Here is a 16,178-nt window from a genome sequence, read left to right on the forward strand (position 1 = left end):
ACTAAATCAGCGTGGTAGTTAAATCAGCGTGGTAGTTTATTGCAAGAAAACAAATTCTTTTTTTAAATATATGAAAAATCTTTTAAAGTTAAAATATATTGAGAAATATACACTATAAATATGTAAACATTAGCTAAAGAATAACAAGTTATCCAAAATGGTTGTCTAATTTGTGCCATATTGTATAACTTAATAATATATTTAAAGTATGTATTTCTCAATACAAAATGTTTTTTTTTTTTTTTTTTTTTTTTTTCCAATAGATTTTAACTTGGATTCTTCATAATTAAAATTTTAATGCCAACACCAAAATTTAAAAATTTTTCATGCCATGATTTGGTGACTTTATTGACCCCCCCCCCTTTCTTTTTTAATTCTAAAAGTTATCTTGATTCTCTTGGCTAAAGGTCTTATGTTTTCTAGCAGCCTGCAATCCCCGTTGAAAAATCTTGGATTGATTTCTTTCCAATTCCAATGTTAATGATTTTCTTGGCTTGTTTGACTTTTCTCCAGCTTTCCACCTTAAGGTCTCTGCATTTTCTTACCTGAGAATCGTACATCATAGCCAAACCAACATAACGGATTGTCATGAAGTTTGGGTATATTAAGTCTTATACTCAATCTTATTAAAAAAAGCTATCTGAATTTATGTTAATATAGATGATTTTATAAAAATAAAAGAAAAAAAGTTCAATGGTTATGAACTGAAGAATTTATATTTTGAATTACCTCCCTTGGTTCGCATTTCCCAAATCCTCAGGTTTGGAGAAATTAAAAGCAGATTTCTGGATTTATTCTCTAATATAAATAATTAAATTTCTCTGAAATATTTCTCAACAACATGGAACTGTTATTGAAGTTATTGGTTATGTTGCTATTTTTTGAATGAACATTGTTAAATTGATAACACAATTCAATCCTGCTTTTATAAACCAAAATAAAACATCTAGAATACAAACTATCACTAGTTCTTAGGTTATATCAATGAATAAATATAAAAAAAAGGGGGAGGGAGTTTTTTTTTTTTTTTTTTTTTTTTTTTTAAACAACTTGAGCCTGGCCAGTACGAGATGGGTGACCAGTTGGGAAATCTAGGTGCTGTATGTACCTTCTGGGAAGGTTGGGCATGGGACCAGCACCCTCACCCTAAAAAAAAGAACGCATCCCTACAAAAGCATCTACAAAGTTGTAGATGGCCTATGCCCCTCCAGGGGCTCAAGGCTATGGATGGATATACCCAAAATGTATGTGGTTTTATAAAATAAATCTTGAACATTTTTTTGTAATTTGTTTTCAACAAAGCTATTTTTGAGTCATTTTCAAGACTTTAAATATTTTCGTGTCAATTCGCGTCCATTTTTCTTGTTCTCACCTAACGCTTGACACTTTTTCGAAGCAAATGAATGTTTTAAAGTGATTTAAAACCACTTGAAACTTATTTAGCTAGGTAGAAGAGTAACTTATGTTGCTTTAGTTAGCATTTGTTATATTAAATTTTTGACCACTTTTTCGTATCTCTGTATTGTGAAACTTGAATTTCCATGCAACTTGGCGTCTGTAAACATAAATGTCCAAATTTGAGTTCTCAATCCTCATTATATTGCATTGCTTTAATGCTCATTATTGGCATTAGAAACAAACCAATTCTTGGTTATTCAAAGTATAATATTTTTCATCTGTATTTTTAGTTCTTACATTTATATAATTTTCTTTCCTTTTTTTATAATTATAATATTGATTTTTCTTTCTTTAGGTTTCCTGGTTTTAAAGAGGTCAGATTGGTGCCAGGTCGTCATGACATTGCATTTGTGGAATTTGAGAACGAAATGCAAGCTGGTGCTGCCAAGGATGCCCTGCAAGGCTTCAAGATCACTCCAAATAATGCTATGAAAATCACCTTTGCCAAAAAATAGAATGCATATTGATGGCCGTACAATAAAAAGAATGGTAAGGAAGGCACCATCGTCATTGCACCGCCTGACGATGGCTCTGGCATTTCCAAACCTTCTTTAAATTGGCCGTTCCCAGCATTGCACTACGCTAGTGGTTCGGTGTTTGTCTTGACATTGATTCACTGTAAAAGACTTACCATTTTCTTTTTCCTTTTCAAATGGAACATTGAAGGAGGGGGTGGGGCTCATGGTTCTCATTTTTGTTTTCATTCTTTCAATTTAATAAAAAACAAATATATGAAAATGCAAAAATCAAATTGTTTTTTGTGGACTTTGTAAATTTTATCCTCCAGCTTTTAAAAATATTTTCTCTATTTTATAATTCATCTTGTTGTATCTACATAAGAAAATAAAATAAACAGCAGGAAGCATATTAGCATGTCTACTCGTGAAAAATAATTTCACTTGGTAACTATTTTCTAGACTGGTTATAGTCAGCTTCTGTACTTCCTCACTTCTGGTTTAGTGCTACCAGAAGCGGTGACGAGGCAAATCAGTTCCTTCACTTTTTTCTTTCACACCTATATCTCCTTTTATTGCATTTTTTATGATTTTTTTTTTTAATTTTTAATCACTGAAGAGATTTTTAGTCTTATTTTAAGAATTATTGAAATTTTATATTTTTAAAGAATTATTGAAAACATTTTTAAATTTTTTGTAAATTATTTTGGAAATATTATGTATTGGTAATTTAAAAAAAAAAAAAAAATTTATTTTCATTTCAATAATTCCATTTATTTCGGTTCCAATAATGTTAATAGATTATAAACATTTATTATATATATTCAAATAGTTTTATTTTTAAAACTCCGAAACTTATTGCTATAATTTCAACATATATTTATTACAAAGTTTAAGATAAAAAAAACTTAATTTTGTTATTAAAAGTGCATCACTTCCCGACAAATGACCAATGTTTTCTGTTTCTTCAAGTTTACTAAAGGTTAGTATTTTTATTTTATTTTTATTTGTAGAAGCTATCCTGGTATTTTATTATTAGTATTTTTATTATTTATTTTTGCGATTAAAAGAATGTGGGTGCTAGTGCAGAGAGTGATCCGCGCTATTTTTTAAATACTTATTTTTACTTATATAATTTTTATTGTATACTTTTAAATAACATTCTTTTCTTGTATTTTATTTCAATAAATTGCTTCACAATAGAAATACTGAAGAACAATAAAAGTGAAGGAGCTGATTTGTCTTGTCACCGATTCTGATAGCACTACGCCGGAAATTAGGAAGTACATTAGCTGACTATAAACTCTAAATTCTTTACATTGCTAATTTAGCAGTTATGCTGGAGTTTTCTCATTTATAATCCAGGATTGCTCTTGGTGTTGTTTCTAGTTGAGTCTTTTTTTTTTTCCCCCACCCCATTTTTTTTATCATTTAATCAAATTAATCTATTTCTATAGTGATTAACAATGTGCACAGATAACCTGGAGGGGTGGGGGAACAAGTGATATTCTTTTTTGATTATAACATACTCTTCCAGTTTTATTTCCTTTCTTACCTTGGACCATTGATAAACCTTGAGTGACGGAAGTGAGAATATCTACTACATAGAATAAGAGTGGGGTGGGTGCGAGTGTCAAATAACTTGGTGAAAATGATACATAGAAACTGAGATATAAATCATTTAATGAATTTAATGACCAATCAAAATGGAGTCTTGTTTAAAAGAAACTTCTATCTCTAAAATGGCGAATATTTTAACATTTTGTGATTAAGTCAAAATAATAGATATGTAGTTCTTTGTAAATTTTTAAGTTGATATACACTGTCCTATGACAACTTTAAACTTTGTTTTATTTTTTGCAAAATGACCTATATAGGTTCGATCAATAAATTGTGTAAAATTTTTATATTCCTTTTTATCTGGAAATGAATCTTCATGTAAATGCTCTGCAACTTTATAATCAGCGCAAGCTGAGTATTGCCCTCACTTTGATCACAGAATCTCGGTGAAACATTCCTGTGTTTTTTAACATCAGTATTCTACTGTTTACTGCACGTTTTCTGTTTTTCCTTATTCAGTGTTCGAATACCCTATATATTAAGCTTCATGTCTGTAGACCAAAAACTGACAGTAGTTTGGTAGGCAAAATTTATTTAAACAAAAAAAAAAAATATATATATATGTATATATAAAAAGTGGTTTGTGTTTACTATAACCTTTTTATCTATTATATAAAAGGCAAAATGTGTGTGCGCTTTTCTGCAATGTCTGCAAAAGGCTTCTTTCGGAAAAGCGCTCGCTCGCTTCGCAACTTCTTAAAACTTTATATCATCCATAAATTGTAATATCCCAGAGTTACCCGCGGACCTTGCCTGTCTATTTAATTTTATTCACTTTCAAACCTTAATTATTCCACATTTCCCGCATCGGCACGCGTTACATTCGCTTTTTGGTATAAACAACAGCGAAACTCCACTCTAATCACAGGCTCAGAGCCAGTGTCGACTTCGTCATATCAGACGGGCGAGCGGGTTTTTCAATTGACCTCATTAAAAACTGTCTCGCACAAAATCGCCGTCACGTCAATCAAAAACGAGCACCTGTTTTTTTTTTTTTTTTTTTTTTTTTTTTTTTCGCACTATTTTCCAACTGCGCGTCGGAAAAGCTTCCTTTTTTTTTTTTTTCAAACCCACCTCTTTTTTTTCACACACACCCAAAAACACCTGGGCAACGCCGGGTACCCTTCGCTAGTGCAAATATAAATCATGTAAAATATCTGCATGAATATAATTACACGTAACAGTTAAAGATCATCATCCCATAAGAAAACCAAAAAAAATTAATAGGGAATTAAAATGAATGTTTAAAAGACTATGCAAATTAGATAGAGCTTTTGCAGATGAATGCAATTCTCTGACCCATATATAACAAAGTTGTATATTCTTTTTAAATAAATAGAAAAAAAGATTTTAATATGAATATCAATATACAAAAAAAAAAAAAAATTTATAGGAGTTTCTTTTTTTTTTTTTTTTTTTTTTTTTTTTGCGATTTTTATAGCAATTTTAATAAATCATAGGCATTACAAGGCTGATTTTGATCTCAGTATTTTGAAGTAAATGGTCTCTTTTATTAAAGATTTTGTTTATTTATAAAATTTGATCCCTCCCCCCCAAAAAAAACAAAACAAACTACCTACTTATAGGGAAAATTGTAGTGTGACTGCAGTCACAGAGGCAGACTGCCAAGGGTGGCATGTGCGATACTCAGAACTTGAAACCTGACCAATAGGACATGAAAAGGTTTGATCGCATTTTAATTTGCATATCAATGAGGCTAGACACTGGAATGATGGAATATAAGGCCCGCCGTGAAGATGTCGGAGATGGAGTTATGGCGAACCAGACTAAACTGGTCGGAGTTGAGAATGTTTGAATACTGCTGAGAATCCAGTCCAGGTTTTTTTTCTATTAGAATCTATTTCGGCTTTAAATATAGTCGATGCAGCCGAGATGAAAGTGGGAAAAAATGATTCACGTCAAACCTGGAAAATTGAAAGCGTTGACAAAGGGAGAATTAAATGAGTTGTGTCAGACTGCGAATGTTGAAGATATGATGAAGTGAGTCGGACCTTTTTGTCTTTTTTTGTTATTTCCAATGGGATTCGTTGGGTTATTTTAATTGTCATCATGAAATGAACGTGTTGGAATACGATTCAGTTGACCGGTAGGCGTGCATTCAAAAGTCATGTTAAAAAGTTTGTCAGGCTATGGATAATTTTATATACGTATTCAAAAGCCGGATTTTGTGAAAAATTAAGCTATGGAGAAGTTAAATACGCATTTTAAGCTCGGATAATTTGTCAGGCTGTGGAGAATTTTTAATATGCACATGCAAGTTGTACTTTGGAAATTCGTCATTCTATAAAAATTTGGAAGTACAATTCGAGTCGGGTTTTATTTTATTTGAAGAAAAAGTTGTCGCTGTTAAAAGAACTTAGAATGAGTCATTTTTCAATGCGGAATTTAAACTGAAATCCTGTTGTGCTGAAAAGAATGTTTTCAAACGAAAGTTATTTTATGAAAGTACAATTCGAGTTGGATTTTATTGTTTATGAAAAAGAAAAAGTCGCTTCCAACGTTTTTATAGCCGGTGAGGAGTTGTTTCTAACCACAAGGTTTTGTGTTGGAACAAACCAATGTAGTGTATAAATTCAAATGTTCTATGGGAGAATGTAACTCTGAAAATAATACATACATTGGGCATATGACGACAACAACGTTGTCCTGGCGAATAAGCATGCATCTAAATAATACTAGTGCTGTATATAAACATGTTATTTCATAGCAAGCCCCACTCTCCCCAATGGTTTACTTGTGCAGCTGCCATAACACAAAGGTAGCATGCGTACCGCAAATTTAGCCAACATAAGTCCAGATCAAACAGACAGAAGTATATAGAAGCCAGAAGTAACTATAAGAAAGAAATAGCGACAGCTAAGAGAGAATTTACTGAAACCACCAAAAAACGCATCGAAGCACAGAAATTAGGAACCCGTGACGTCTGGAAAATCTACAAGAGTGTATTAAATAATGGGCAATCAACAATTTCCCACTATCCAACAATCATGAGGTTGTTTGCTCTGCAACTGAGAAGGCTAACATGCTTGCCAGTCGGTTTTCCTCCAACTCCAAGCTGGACCCTGCTAACCACACCCTCTCTGACTTTCCTTTGCGGACAGACGCCACACTAGACAATCTGAAAATCACCCCTTCTCGGGTGCATGCTATTATAAGAAATCTTGACACTGCAAAAGCATTTGGACCTGATCTTGGCTGTGCTATTAAAAAAAGTGCACCACCGAAGTAGCTCCAGTTCTCTCCAAACTTTACAACAAATGCCTTAATGAATCTTGTTTTCCTGCCTACTGGAAAACTGCTTCTGTAGTATCAGTTTTCAAGAATTCTGGTGAAAGAACTGATCCGGTAAATTATCGTCACATTGACCTCCTCCTACTTTTGGCCAAAATATTTGAAACCATAATTAACCAAGCTCTAGTCCATCACCTTACAGCTGCTAAACTTCTGACTGACCATCAATATGGATTTAGGCAAGCCCGATCCACAGCAGACATCCTAACCGTAATCTCAGAACGTATATACCAGTCACTGGACAAAGTGGGGGAGGGTAGAGCGGTAGCTCTAGATATATCTAAGGCTTTTGACAGGGTATGGCATGAAGGTTTTCTCAGGAAAATCAGATCATACTGTATCACTGGAAGAATGCATAACATAATTAAATCCTTCTTAGATAAGAGAAAAATCCAGGTTGTCCTTGACGGTCATACATCCAAACAATATGATATAAATGCGGGAGTGCCTCATGGGTCTATCCTTGGACCTCTATTATTTCTAATATTCATAAATGACCTCCCTGACAAAATTGCCTGAGATGGGTATATATGCTGATGACACACGCTCTATAATACACACGACAGGAAAACAAATGAACAACATATCTAAAGAAATGGCAGAAACACTAGAAACAATCTGTAGTGGAATGGGGACAAAAATGGATGGTCACATTCAATGCTGTCAAGACTAAACTTGTTTCAATAATTATAAGAAACCTTCTCTACCACCAATAGCAATGGCCAATGACTCTTTATTTGAAAGTACATCTTCGGCATAACATTCACAGAAACATGAGTTGGAACAATTATATTGAAAATATTGAGGACCGCAGCGAAGAAGGTAGGTTCCCTCTATCGTGTTAGAAAGCTACTAACGCCCGAAAGTATCCTATATTTCTATAAGGTCACCATTCGCCCATGTATGGAGTATTGTTGTCATATTTGGGCTGGTGCATCTGCCACTAGTCTCTCGCTCCTAGACAAGGTTCAAAAGAGTCGCCAATCTGATAGGCCCTGAACTGGCATCTAAACTTCAGCCTCTGTCTCATCGGCAAAATGTAGCATTCCTCTGCCTGTTCTACAAGTACTTTAATGGTGAATGCTCTGACGAATTGCAAGCATTTGTGCCCCCTCAACGTAAATACCACTGACAAACCCGACAAGCAGCTAAATCCCACCCTTCACAGTAGAGATCCCTCGATGTAAGATAGCCTTCTACTCCAGTAGTTTCTTCTCCAGAACAGCTAGACTTTGGAATTCCCTTCCGGGTCCCTGCTTCCCCAACTGTACTGACATGCAGAAGTTAAAGTATAACGTAAACCTACATCTTGCTGCCCAACTCTCTACACAGTACCCCTGATGCTTATGTCCCTGATAGTAGCCCCCTACAACAAAGTGGCAATGTGCCTTGTTTGGAGTGAAAATGTAATTTAAAAAAAAAAATTTGATAAAAGAACATAACTGTCCCCCCCCTCCAATCTTACTTAGAAAGGTCCTCGTTGACAACATAAAAATTATACAATATTAAAATATTAAAAAATTAATACTTGAAGCGTCATATATTAGAACCCTTCAACCAACTAGAAATGATATCGCATTCAAGAAAAGCAGTAACGTTCTAAAATGTCTTGCATAGTTCGTATTGGACAGACTTCATTAAGTGTCCACAAACTTGCTGATTTTAATACTCAAATTTTTAATCGACCTATATTTTTAATGGACTCTATATATTTTAACTTATTGCTGTTTACTGTATATTTAAATTTTCATTTTTAATTCTCATTTTTGCTCCTTCGGACTTTTACTTGAACACCTGATGATGATTTGTGGATGAATCGAAAGTGCTCGTGACAGCAACAATTAAGGAGCTTTTATTATTAATTTTTAATTTTAATATAAGAAAAGATTATACGGAAAATCGAAAAATTAAAAAAAAAAAAAGAATTATAAAGCAAAGTGTCTCCGTTGCATTTAATATTTGCTTGAATGAAAAAATGCTGCCTAAATATACCAATTTCTAATATATATATATATATATATATATATATATATATATATATATATATACTAGCATTTCAGCCCGGCTTTGCTCAGGTGTTTGGAGGTGTATGCTGAGCAAAAAAAAGGGGGGGGGGTGTAATTTTTTTAACTTTGACTACTATTATAACCCCTTAAAATTTGTTTTGGGCTCAAATCAAGTTATTAAGTTAGAGCCATGTCCAAGGAACCTATATCTAAAATTTCAAGTGTTTAGACCCAAAATTGTCGGAGGAGTTTGGTAGAGTTCTTAAAGGTCAAATCGTTGAGTTTTGACCCCTTAACAGCGAAATTTCTGGTCGAAAACCGATCACATAGATTTTCCCAAATCTCAGTACCCTGTATATCAAATTTCGTGTCTGTAGACTAAAAATTGACAGTTATTGCATAGGGAAATTACACACACACACACACACACACACGTTTACTTTTCTAGATAGATAGATAGATTGGATGCAATATATAGTAATGATTTAAAAAGTATACAAAAAAAAGACTCCGGCAACACCACCGAGAATCGAAACCAAAACGTTCAGCTTACGATTTATTTTGCCTCTGCTGTCAATGAGTTGGGCTATGAAAACATGCTTACAGCAAGGCTAAAAATTAAAACATGAACTAATAGCTACTACATTATGAATTTGTAATGCCGGCATTCGACCTTCACCTGCCAAATTTTATTTTTTTTCAATTTTCACACTTTTGGACCGATTTTTCCAGGCTAAAACCCAAATATAAAGTTTTGCATGGATTCAAATACCTGATATATGAAGTTTCATGTCTGTTAACCAAAAACTTTAGGAGGAGTTTTGGTAGGCAAAATTTGTTAAACAAAAATATATACGTATACATAAATATATATGGAAACAATTTTGTGTTTACTATAAACTTTTTACGCAAATATTATGCATGTAGAATATCTGCATGAATATAATTACACGCAATAGTTCACTAAAGATGATTATCCCATTAGAAAACCGAAGCAACTAATAGGGAATTAATTAAAATGAATGTTTAAAAGAATATGCAAATTAGCTAGATCTTTTGCTAGTGAATGCAATTCCACAACCAAGATATAAGAAAATTGTATTTTCTTTTTAAATAAACAGAAAAGTGGGGTTTTAATATGAATATCAATATACATGAAATAAAAACGAATTTATAGGAGTATAGATATATATTAGCAGACCGTCCGGTCGTAAGATATGCGTAAATATATTTTTATTCATACAGAAATTGAGACGTGCATGAGAGTATTATTTTTTTCTAAACCATTCATTTCTTGTGAGTAAAAAAAGAAATACTTGAGCTGAGATGGAAACCAAAACCTAAAGACTGTAAGGTCACCTTGATATGATCTTTAAAAAGTGTTTTCTAAACCTACTTATTTTTCACATAAAGAATCTGATGTGAACAATTCCTGCATGTGTGTTCGTGAAACAGTTAGCAAACAGCTAAAAATTTGACCTCCACGTACCAATTTAAAAAATTTTACCCCTCAGCAGCCCTTTTTTCCCAATGAAAACAGATTAAAAAGATTTTTTTACATATCTGAATACCCTGTATACCAAATTTCAAGTATGTAAATCAAAAATTTGTTGAGTATATAGGTTGAGAATTGTTCTCACTTATTTCCCCAAAACCTCTGTCCTTGGAGGGGAGACTAAAACTTGCTGCTATGGTTTCAAATGATTTTAAATAACAGCAAGGGGAGACTGGATTCCAAATATTTCTCATATGTTATATCTTCTCTCTTGGAAATGGGTACGATTATGAATGTCTCCAGTATCAAATAATCCTTGTACACTGTGAAATTTACCTTATGAAAATCAAAGAGGGGAGATATAACATATGAAAAACATTTGGAATCAAATCTCCCCTTTTATTTCAGATCATTTGAAACCATAGCAGCAAGTTTTAGTCTCTCCTTCATCAAGGCCAGAGGTTTTAGGAAAATATCAGATATTTTGTAATTCATACGCAAAATGAGGAAAAAAAAATGACTATTAAAACATTTTATGGCTGTTTAAGAAGGGCCAAAAGTAGGCTCTGGATGATCCCCTTAAAGGTAAATGCTACATAGCCTACTACACAATTAAGGTCATTAGCTTTCCGTTGAACCTTCACTTGTTAAATTCTGATCATACTATTATATGGTTAAAATTTTATGACAATTGGTAAAAAAGAACTTATATTTTCAAACCAATAAAATATGCCCAAATTTGCCTACATTTGTGTATATGTGTGTGTATATATATATATATATATATATATATATATATATATAATATAAAGCTGAACATCTGCGTGTGTCTGGTCACGAATAGGCTTCTATATGGTTGACTATTTTAAAAAACTGATTACATATAGTGATAGAAGATGTATCGAGACACAGGAATGGGTATGTTTGATTTGGCAGAACGGTAGTTCATAAAAATTGTGGGGTCTGTGTTCGCACCTGGTCCACAAAGTATGGAAATAAAAAATTTAAAAATTAAAAAAAAAACATTTACAAGTGTTTTTGATATAGATATACATAATAATACTTTGGTAAGTATGTTTTAACTTAAATAGGGATGATATAATAAAATTGTGGGGTCTGCGTTCGTGCCTGGCCTCCATAGAATGAAAATAGGCACAAACTTTAATAAAGACTTTTCATATCAATCTGCATAAGTATACTTTGATAATTATGTTTCAGTTTGAAGAAATATGGTATAATAAAATTATGGGTGTTTGTTCGTGCCTGACCTCCATAGAATGGAAATATGTCACAAAGTTTAACAAGCTTTTTTTAATATAGATCCATAGAATATTGTGATAAGTGTTTCAGTGTGAACAGGTATGGTATAATAAATTATGGGGTTTATCTATTTAATTTTTAGTTTCATCATATTTTGCTTTGGTTTTGATACCCCCAAATTCGAAACCCTTCCTTTTCATAACCTATCATACTTTCATAAATCAGAGTCCATTTTCTGTAGGCAGTTTTTGAACTCGGTCAACGACGGGTACTTTTGCTAGTATGTATGTATGTATGTATATATATATATATATATATATATATATATATAGCGTTCTGGTAGGCAGCTTCAGTTTTGCTGCTTTGGTTGTCCCCCCTGTGGCCTTGCCAGGCGACTAATAATGTGTGTGTGTGATGGTTCCTTTTGCCTACAGAAAGGGTGTTTGTATGGTTTTGCTTACCACCACGTGGTGGTGTTTGGAATGTACCTTGTTGAAAACACTGAATCAACCATTGGAATAAACATCACACACTTTATCACCCAAGTGATGGATGACTTGTGAATATATGAGCACCTATATGTGCTGTAGGAATGTATAGATGTGCTCATTAATGATTACTCCCTTCCCCTGCCACCACTGACTTTCAAAAGAAGCAGGCTGTACCACTCTAACCTCCAAATACTGAAAAATATATCAGACATAGTCAGGCTCACATTGACATTTGAATTCATGAGTAAATTCTTTTGTAGTGTGGGAAGTACATCTTTGTGGGAAGGGAAGGCAGTTGCACGAAACACCACACGGAGATGTGTTGTATAAAAACATTGAAATACTTCAGATGAAATTTTGTGAGCAAAACTTTGACTAATGATGCCAACAAAGGGATTTCAGATAAACATATCTACTTTGGTGGGCGAAAAATGTGTTAAACTATGCAATTTTTGAGTGAATGTATTCTGAAACTATCTATAATATTAGCGGTCGTAAAATACACTTAAATATGATTTTAATTTGTCCAGATTTTGTATATATTATTAGTCATAATTTCAAAAGTTAAAAAAAAAAAGTATTTGGGTGCCATCAGCTAGAATCAAAAGCAAAACTGTACCATTCAAAGCTGGTGATGTTACCACTGTACCAACGTGACACACATATGAATTAATTAAAAATAAACTAAGATGAATGTACAAAATGTATAATGAATTTTTTTTTTTTTTTTTTCAGCTTTGACCCATTTTTGACCCCTTAAAACTATTTTAACCGGCTAGAGTCCCATAAAAGAATGGTCCATAAAGAATTCAATCATTTGAGGCCCATAGCGCTGTTCTGCAATTTATAGTTTCGGAAGAGATAGTTTAAAAATATGGAGACAGACAGACAATATAGCCTTTTATATATTAGATTTTGCTTGTTCCTTCCTTAGTTATGCTTTGAAAAGGACCAAATAACCACTTTTTGAAATTTAAACTGCTTCAAAAAAGATTAGATTCATGAAATTTGGCTTTAAAAAGGTGGTAATTGTGCTTAAAAAAAAAAACCCAAGTTACAAAGATGGCACCAGGTCTGTCAATTGAGGTATGGAAGCACAAAATGGATACAATATTTCCGCTATTCTTCAAAACTGCTTCCTTATATATTTGGACAAAATATTAAGATTTTTTTTGTTAATATATTTTTTCTACCATATTTAAGTTTTTTTTTTTTTTTTTTTTTCAATATAATTTTCTTTTTAAAATGTACTTTATTTACATGTACAATCTATTACGATCGTTGCCAATTTAAAATATATTTTATAGTTAACTATGTAGGTTTATTTTTCTCACCCCTTTATAATAAGAATATGTAAACTTTATCAATGGATTTTGTGTTTTTTAATCGCATATCTTTTTCAAATAACTGATATTTTGTCAAATTGTTTAGATATTTCTATGCAATTAAAAAATACAATTGATAAAGGAAGTTTACATATTTTAATATATTTTTATTATTAGGGAGGGTGAAAAAAAATGTAAAATATAGTTAACTATAAAAACATTTTAAATCGGTGTTGATCGTAATAGACTGTTGGTTTAAATAAAGTATATTTAAATATACTAAATTTAAAATAAACATAAATATGTTAGAAAAAATATATCAAACAAAAAAAAAATCTTAATATTTTGTCCAAATATATAAGTAAGCAGTTTTGAAGACCAGCAGAAATATTGTATCCATTTTGTGCTTCTATACCTCAATTAACAGACCTGCCGCCATCTTTGAAACTTAGGGTGTTGTTTTATGCACCATTATTGAAAAGGTTAATCTGGCAACCGTGGGCAAGAATATATAAGTGACCTTCCTTTGTAGCCTAGTTTTCAAATATCTATATGATCATTGTTGTAATGCATGATATAGGAATTTGCAGTAATTTTGACATGCAACATTTCTTCACTAAATAGTCAGTAAAATACTACTAAAAAAAAATTAAAAAAAAAAAAAAAAAAAAGAACATTGTCTGTCAAGAGTGTTAAAGTTAGTTATCGAACTTGGTGGCCTTCTTCTATATATTTAGTTATTTACTTTGTCTCTTTGACTGGATATTCAATATGGCATCCGGCTATCAGTAACACATGTTTATCCAACTTCGTGGGTTGTACTAAGTGAACTAACATTGGTAGCAGAACGTAGTTTTTATGTGTGACAGATGGTATTATTTACAAAACGGCCACCTATTTTGCAGAATGAAAAAATGTACATCAAATGGAAACGAGACGTAAGTATATGGTCTATCTTAATGGATTAACCTAAAGAAAAACAGGGCGCAGCAGTATTTTTGTCATTGCCACAAAACATACGAGAATGCATTTGACACTTAGACATCACAGATATTGGCCGAACTGATGGATTGAAAATAATTACGAACAAGTTGGACGAGATATATTTAAGGGATGAGAACACTATGGCATACATGTCATTCAAGGAATTTTACTTTTACAAAAGAACTGCTGGAATAAATAGAAATCACTTTTTAGTGCGTTAAGAATTCTTACACCAGAAATGACGTAAATATGGAATTTCTAGGCCGGAAGGAGTCCAAGCATTTTTTGTTTTAAATGCAGTGAATGTATCGGAAGGAAATGAAAAATTAGGGAGGACAACGTGTGAAAGTTTAACTTATGCAGCAATGAAGGATACTTTAATAAGTGTTTTTTGACATTTTTTCATTGGAATGCAAAACAGTTCCCGCTGTCAAGGAAGAAGTTGAAACTAAATTTCAATCGAAATGGAAGTAAAAGGGAACAAAAATTCTATCAAGGAAACAAAACAAATCCAACGGACAGACAAGGTAGGACAATGCGTTGTTTTAAATGTGCTTCTACTAGGCATTTTGCCAGAGACTTGTCTAGGTTTTAGTCCTAGAAATATTAACACTGTTGTGGATTCAGATCATGTACACCTCTCATTAATTAATTCTGAGTTCTGTTATCGAATATTGATAAATGATTCCAATATAAAAATGTCCAATCTTGTAAAAGAGACACTGGGTATGGCAGTGTTGGATTCTACCTTTCTAGAATTGTTACTGGAGAACTTTGGTTTAATGTATTTTTTTCGTACATTAAATGACCAAGATAAGCGGTTAGTGAAGACTTTTAAATTCAACAAGACGTTTTGATGATGGAGAGAAGGTAAAGGCAATTAAAGCAGTTAAATTTCCAATAATTATAAGAGGCGTAAAAGGTGTCAGAGTATACATAGAGGTTGACATTGTCAAAAATGATTTACTCTTGTTACTAAGTCATGAATCAATGAAAACTGCTGGCATGATACTAGATTTTAAAAATGACAGCTGCAAGATTTTAGGCAGATTTATAAAATTGCAAAAGACAACTTCTGGACATTATAGTCCTCCATTAACAAATATGCTTTTGCAGGCTGTGAAGTCTTAAAAATTGCTTTAGAATGGAGAAAAGAATGAAGGCTAAGAAATTACGTAAACAGTTTGCTCATGCATCAAAAGAGAAATTGGTATCATTGGTGAGAGGCAGTAGGGCTTTTAAGGACATAGTTTCTGGCTCTTATTAAAGATGTATGTGATTCGTGTTCAGGTTATTTAAGGGTTAGAAAACCCTCTCTTCGTCGGGTGGTGGGCTTGGCTCTTGGAAACTGGTTTAATGGCCCTGTATGTATAGACTTAAAAGAATTCAGACATAACCAATGCTGGATTTATGACTGACTTGACACATCCACTAAGTACTCTGCTGCCAGGCTGATTTAAAACCAAGAAGAATGAAGAAATTATTCACAGCATATTTTTTATGTGGATAGCATATTTTGGAGTTCCTAAACGCTTCTTGAGTGATAATGGGGGGGGGGGATTCAACAATAATGGTTATAGAGAGATGAACGAAACTTGCACTACAGCCGCTGAAAGTCCATTTAGTAATGGCACATTGGAACGTCATAATTTAATATTGGTTGAAGCAATGGAAAAAAACTGAACCAGAATTGGCTTGGGCTGTTAGTGCCAAAAATGCTCTTCAGAATCATTCTGGACATAGCCCAAATGAGCTTGTTTTTTGATCCAATA

General features: G+C 32.7%; 1 protein-coding gene across 4 annotated transcripts in view; it reads left to right on the plus strand.

Annotated features, from left to right (window-relative positions):
- The window catches only part of LOC145276733 (U1 small nuclear ribonucleoprotein A-like), a 199,744-nt gene that overhangs the window by 31,129 nt on the left and 152,437 nt on the right, over positions 1-16,178 (plus strand). For 3 of the 4 annotated variants that reach the window (XR_013868000.1, XR_013868002.1, XR_013868001.1), the window contains exon 7: positions 1,754-1,947. Coding sequence is in view for 1 of the 4 variants with exons in the window: in XM_080127957.1 (XP_079984083.1) it covers positions 1,754-1,913 (160 nt within the window). In the remaining 3 variants the exon portion in view is untranslated. Of the gene's footprint in view, positions 1-1,753; positions 2,210-16,178 lie in introns of those variants that run through there. The other variant, XM_080127957.1, reaches the window with a different exon arrangement.

Source organism: Euprymna scolopes, chromosome 5 (genome assembly GCF_053919585.1).
Source record: "Euprymna scolopes isolate OS-2025 chromosome 5, ASM5391958v1, whole genome shotgun sequence".
NCBI lineage: Eukaryota > Metazoa > Mollusca > Cephalopoda > Sepiida > Sepiolidae > Euprymna > Euprymna scolopes.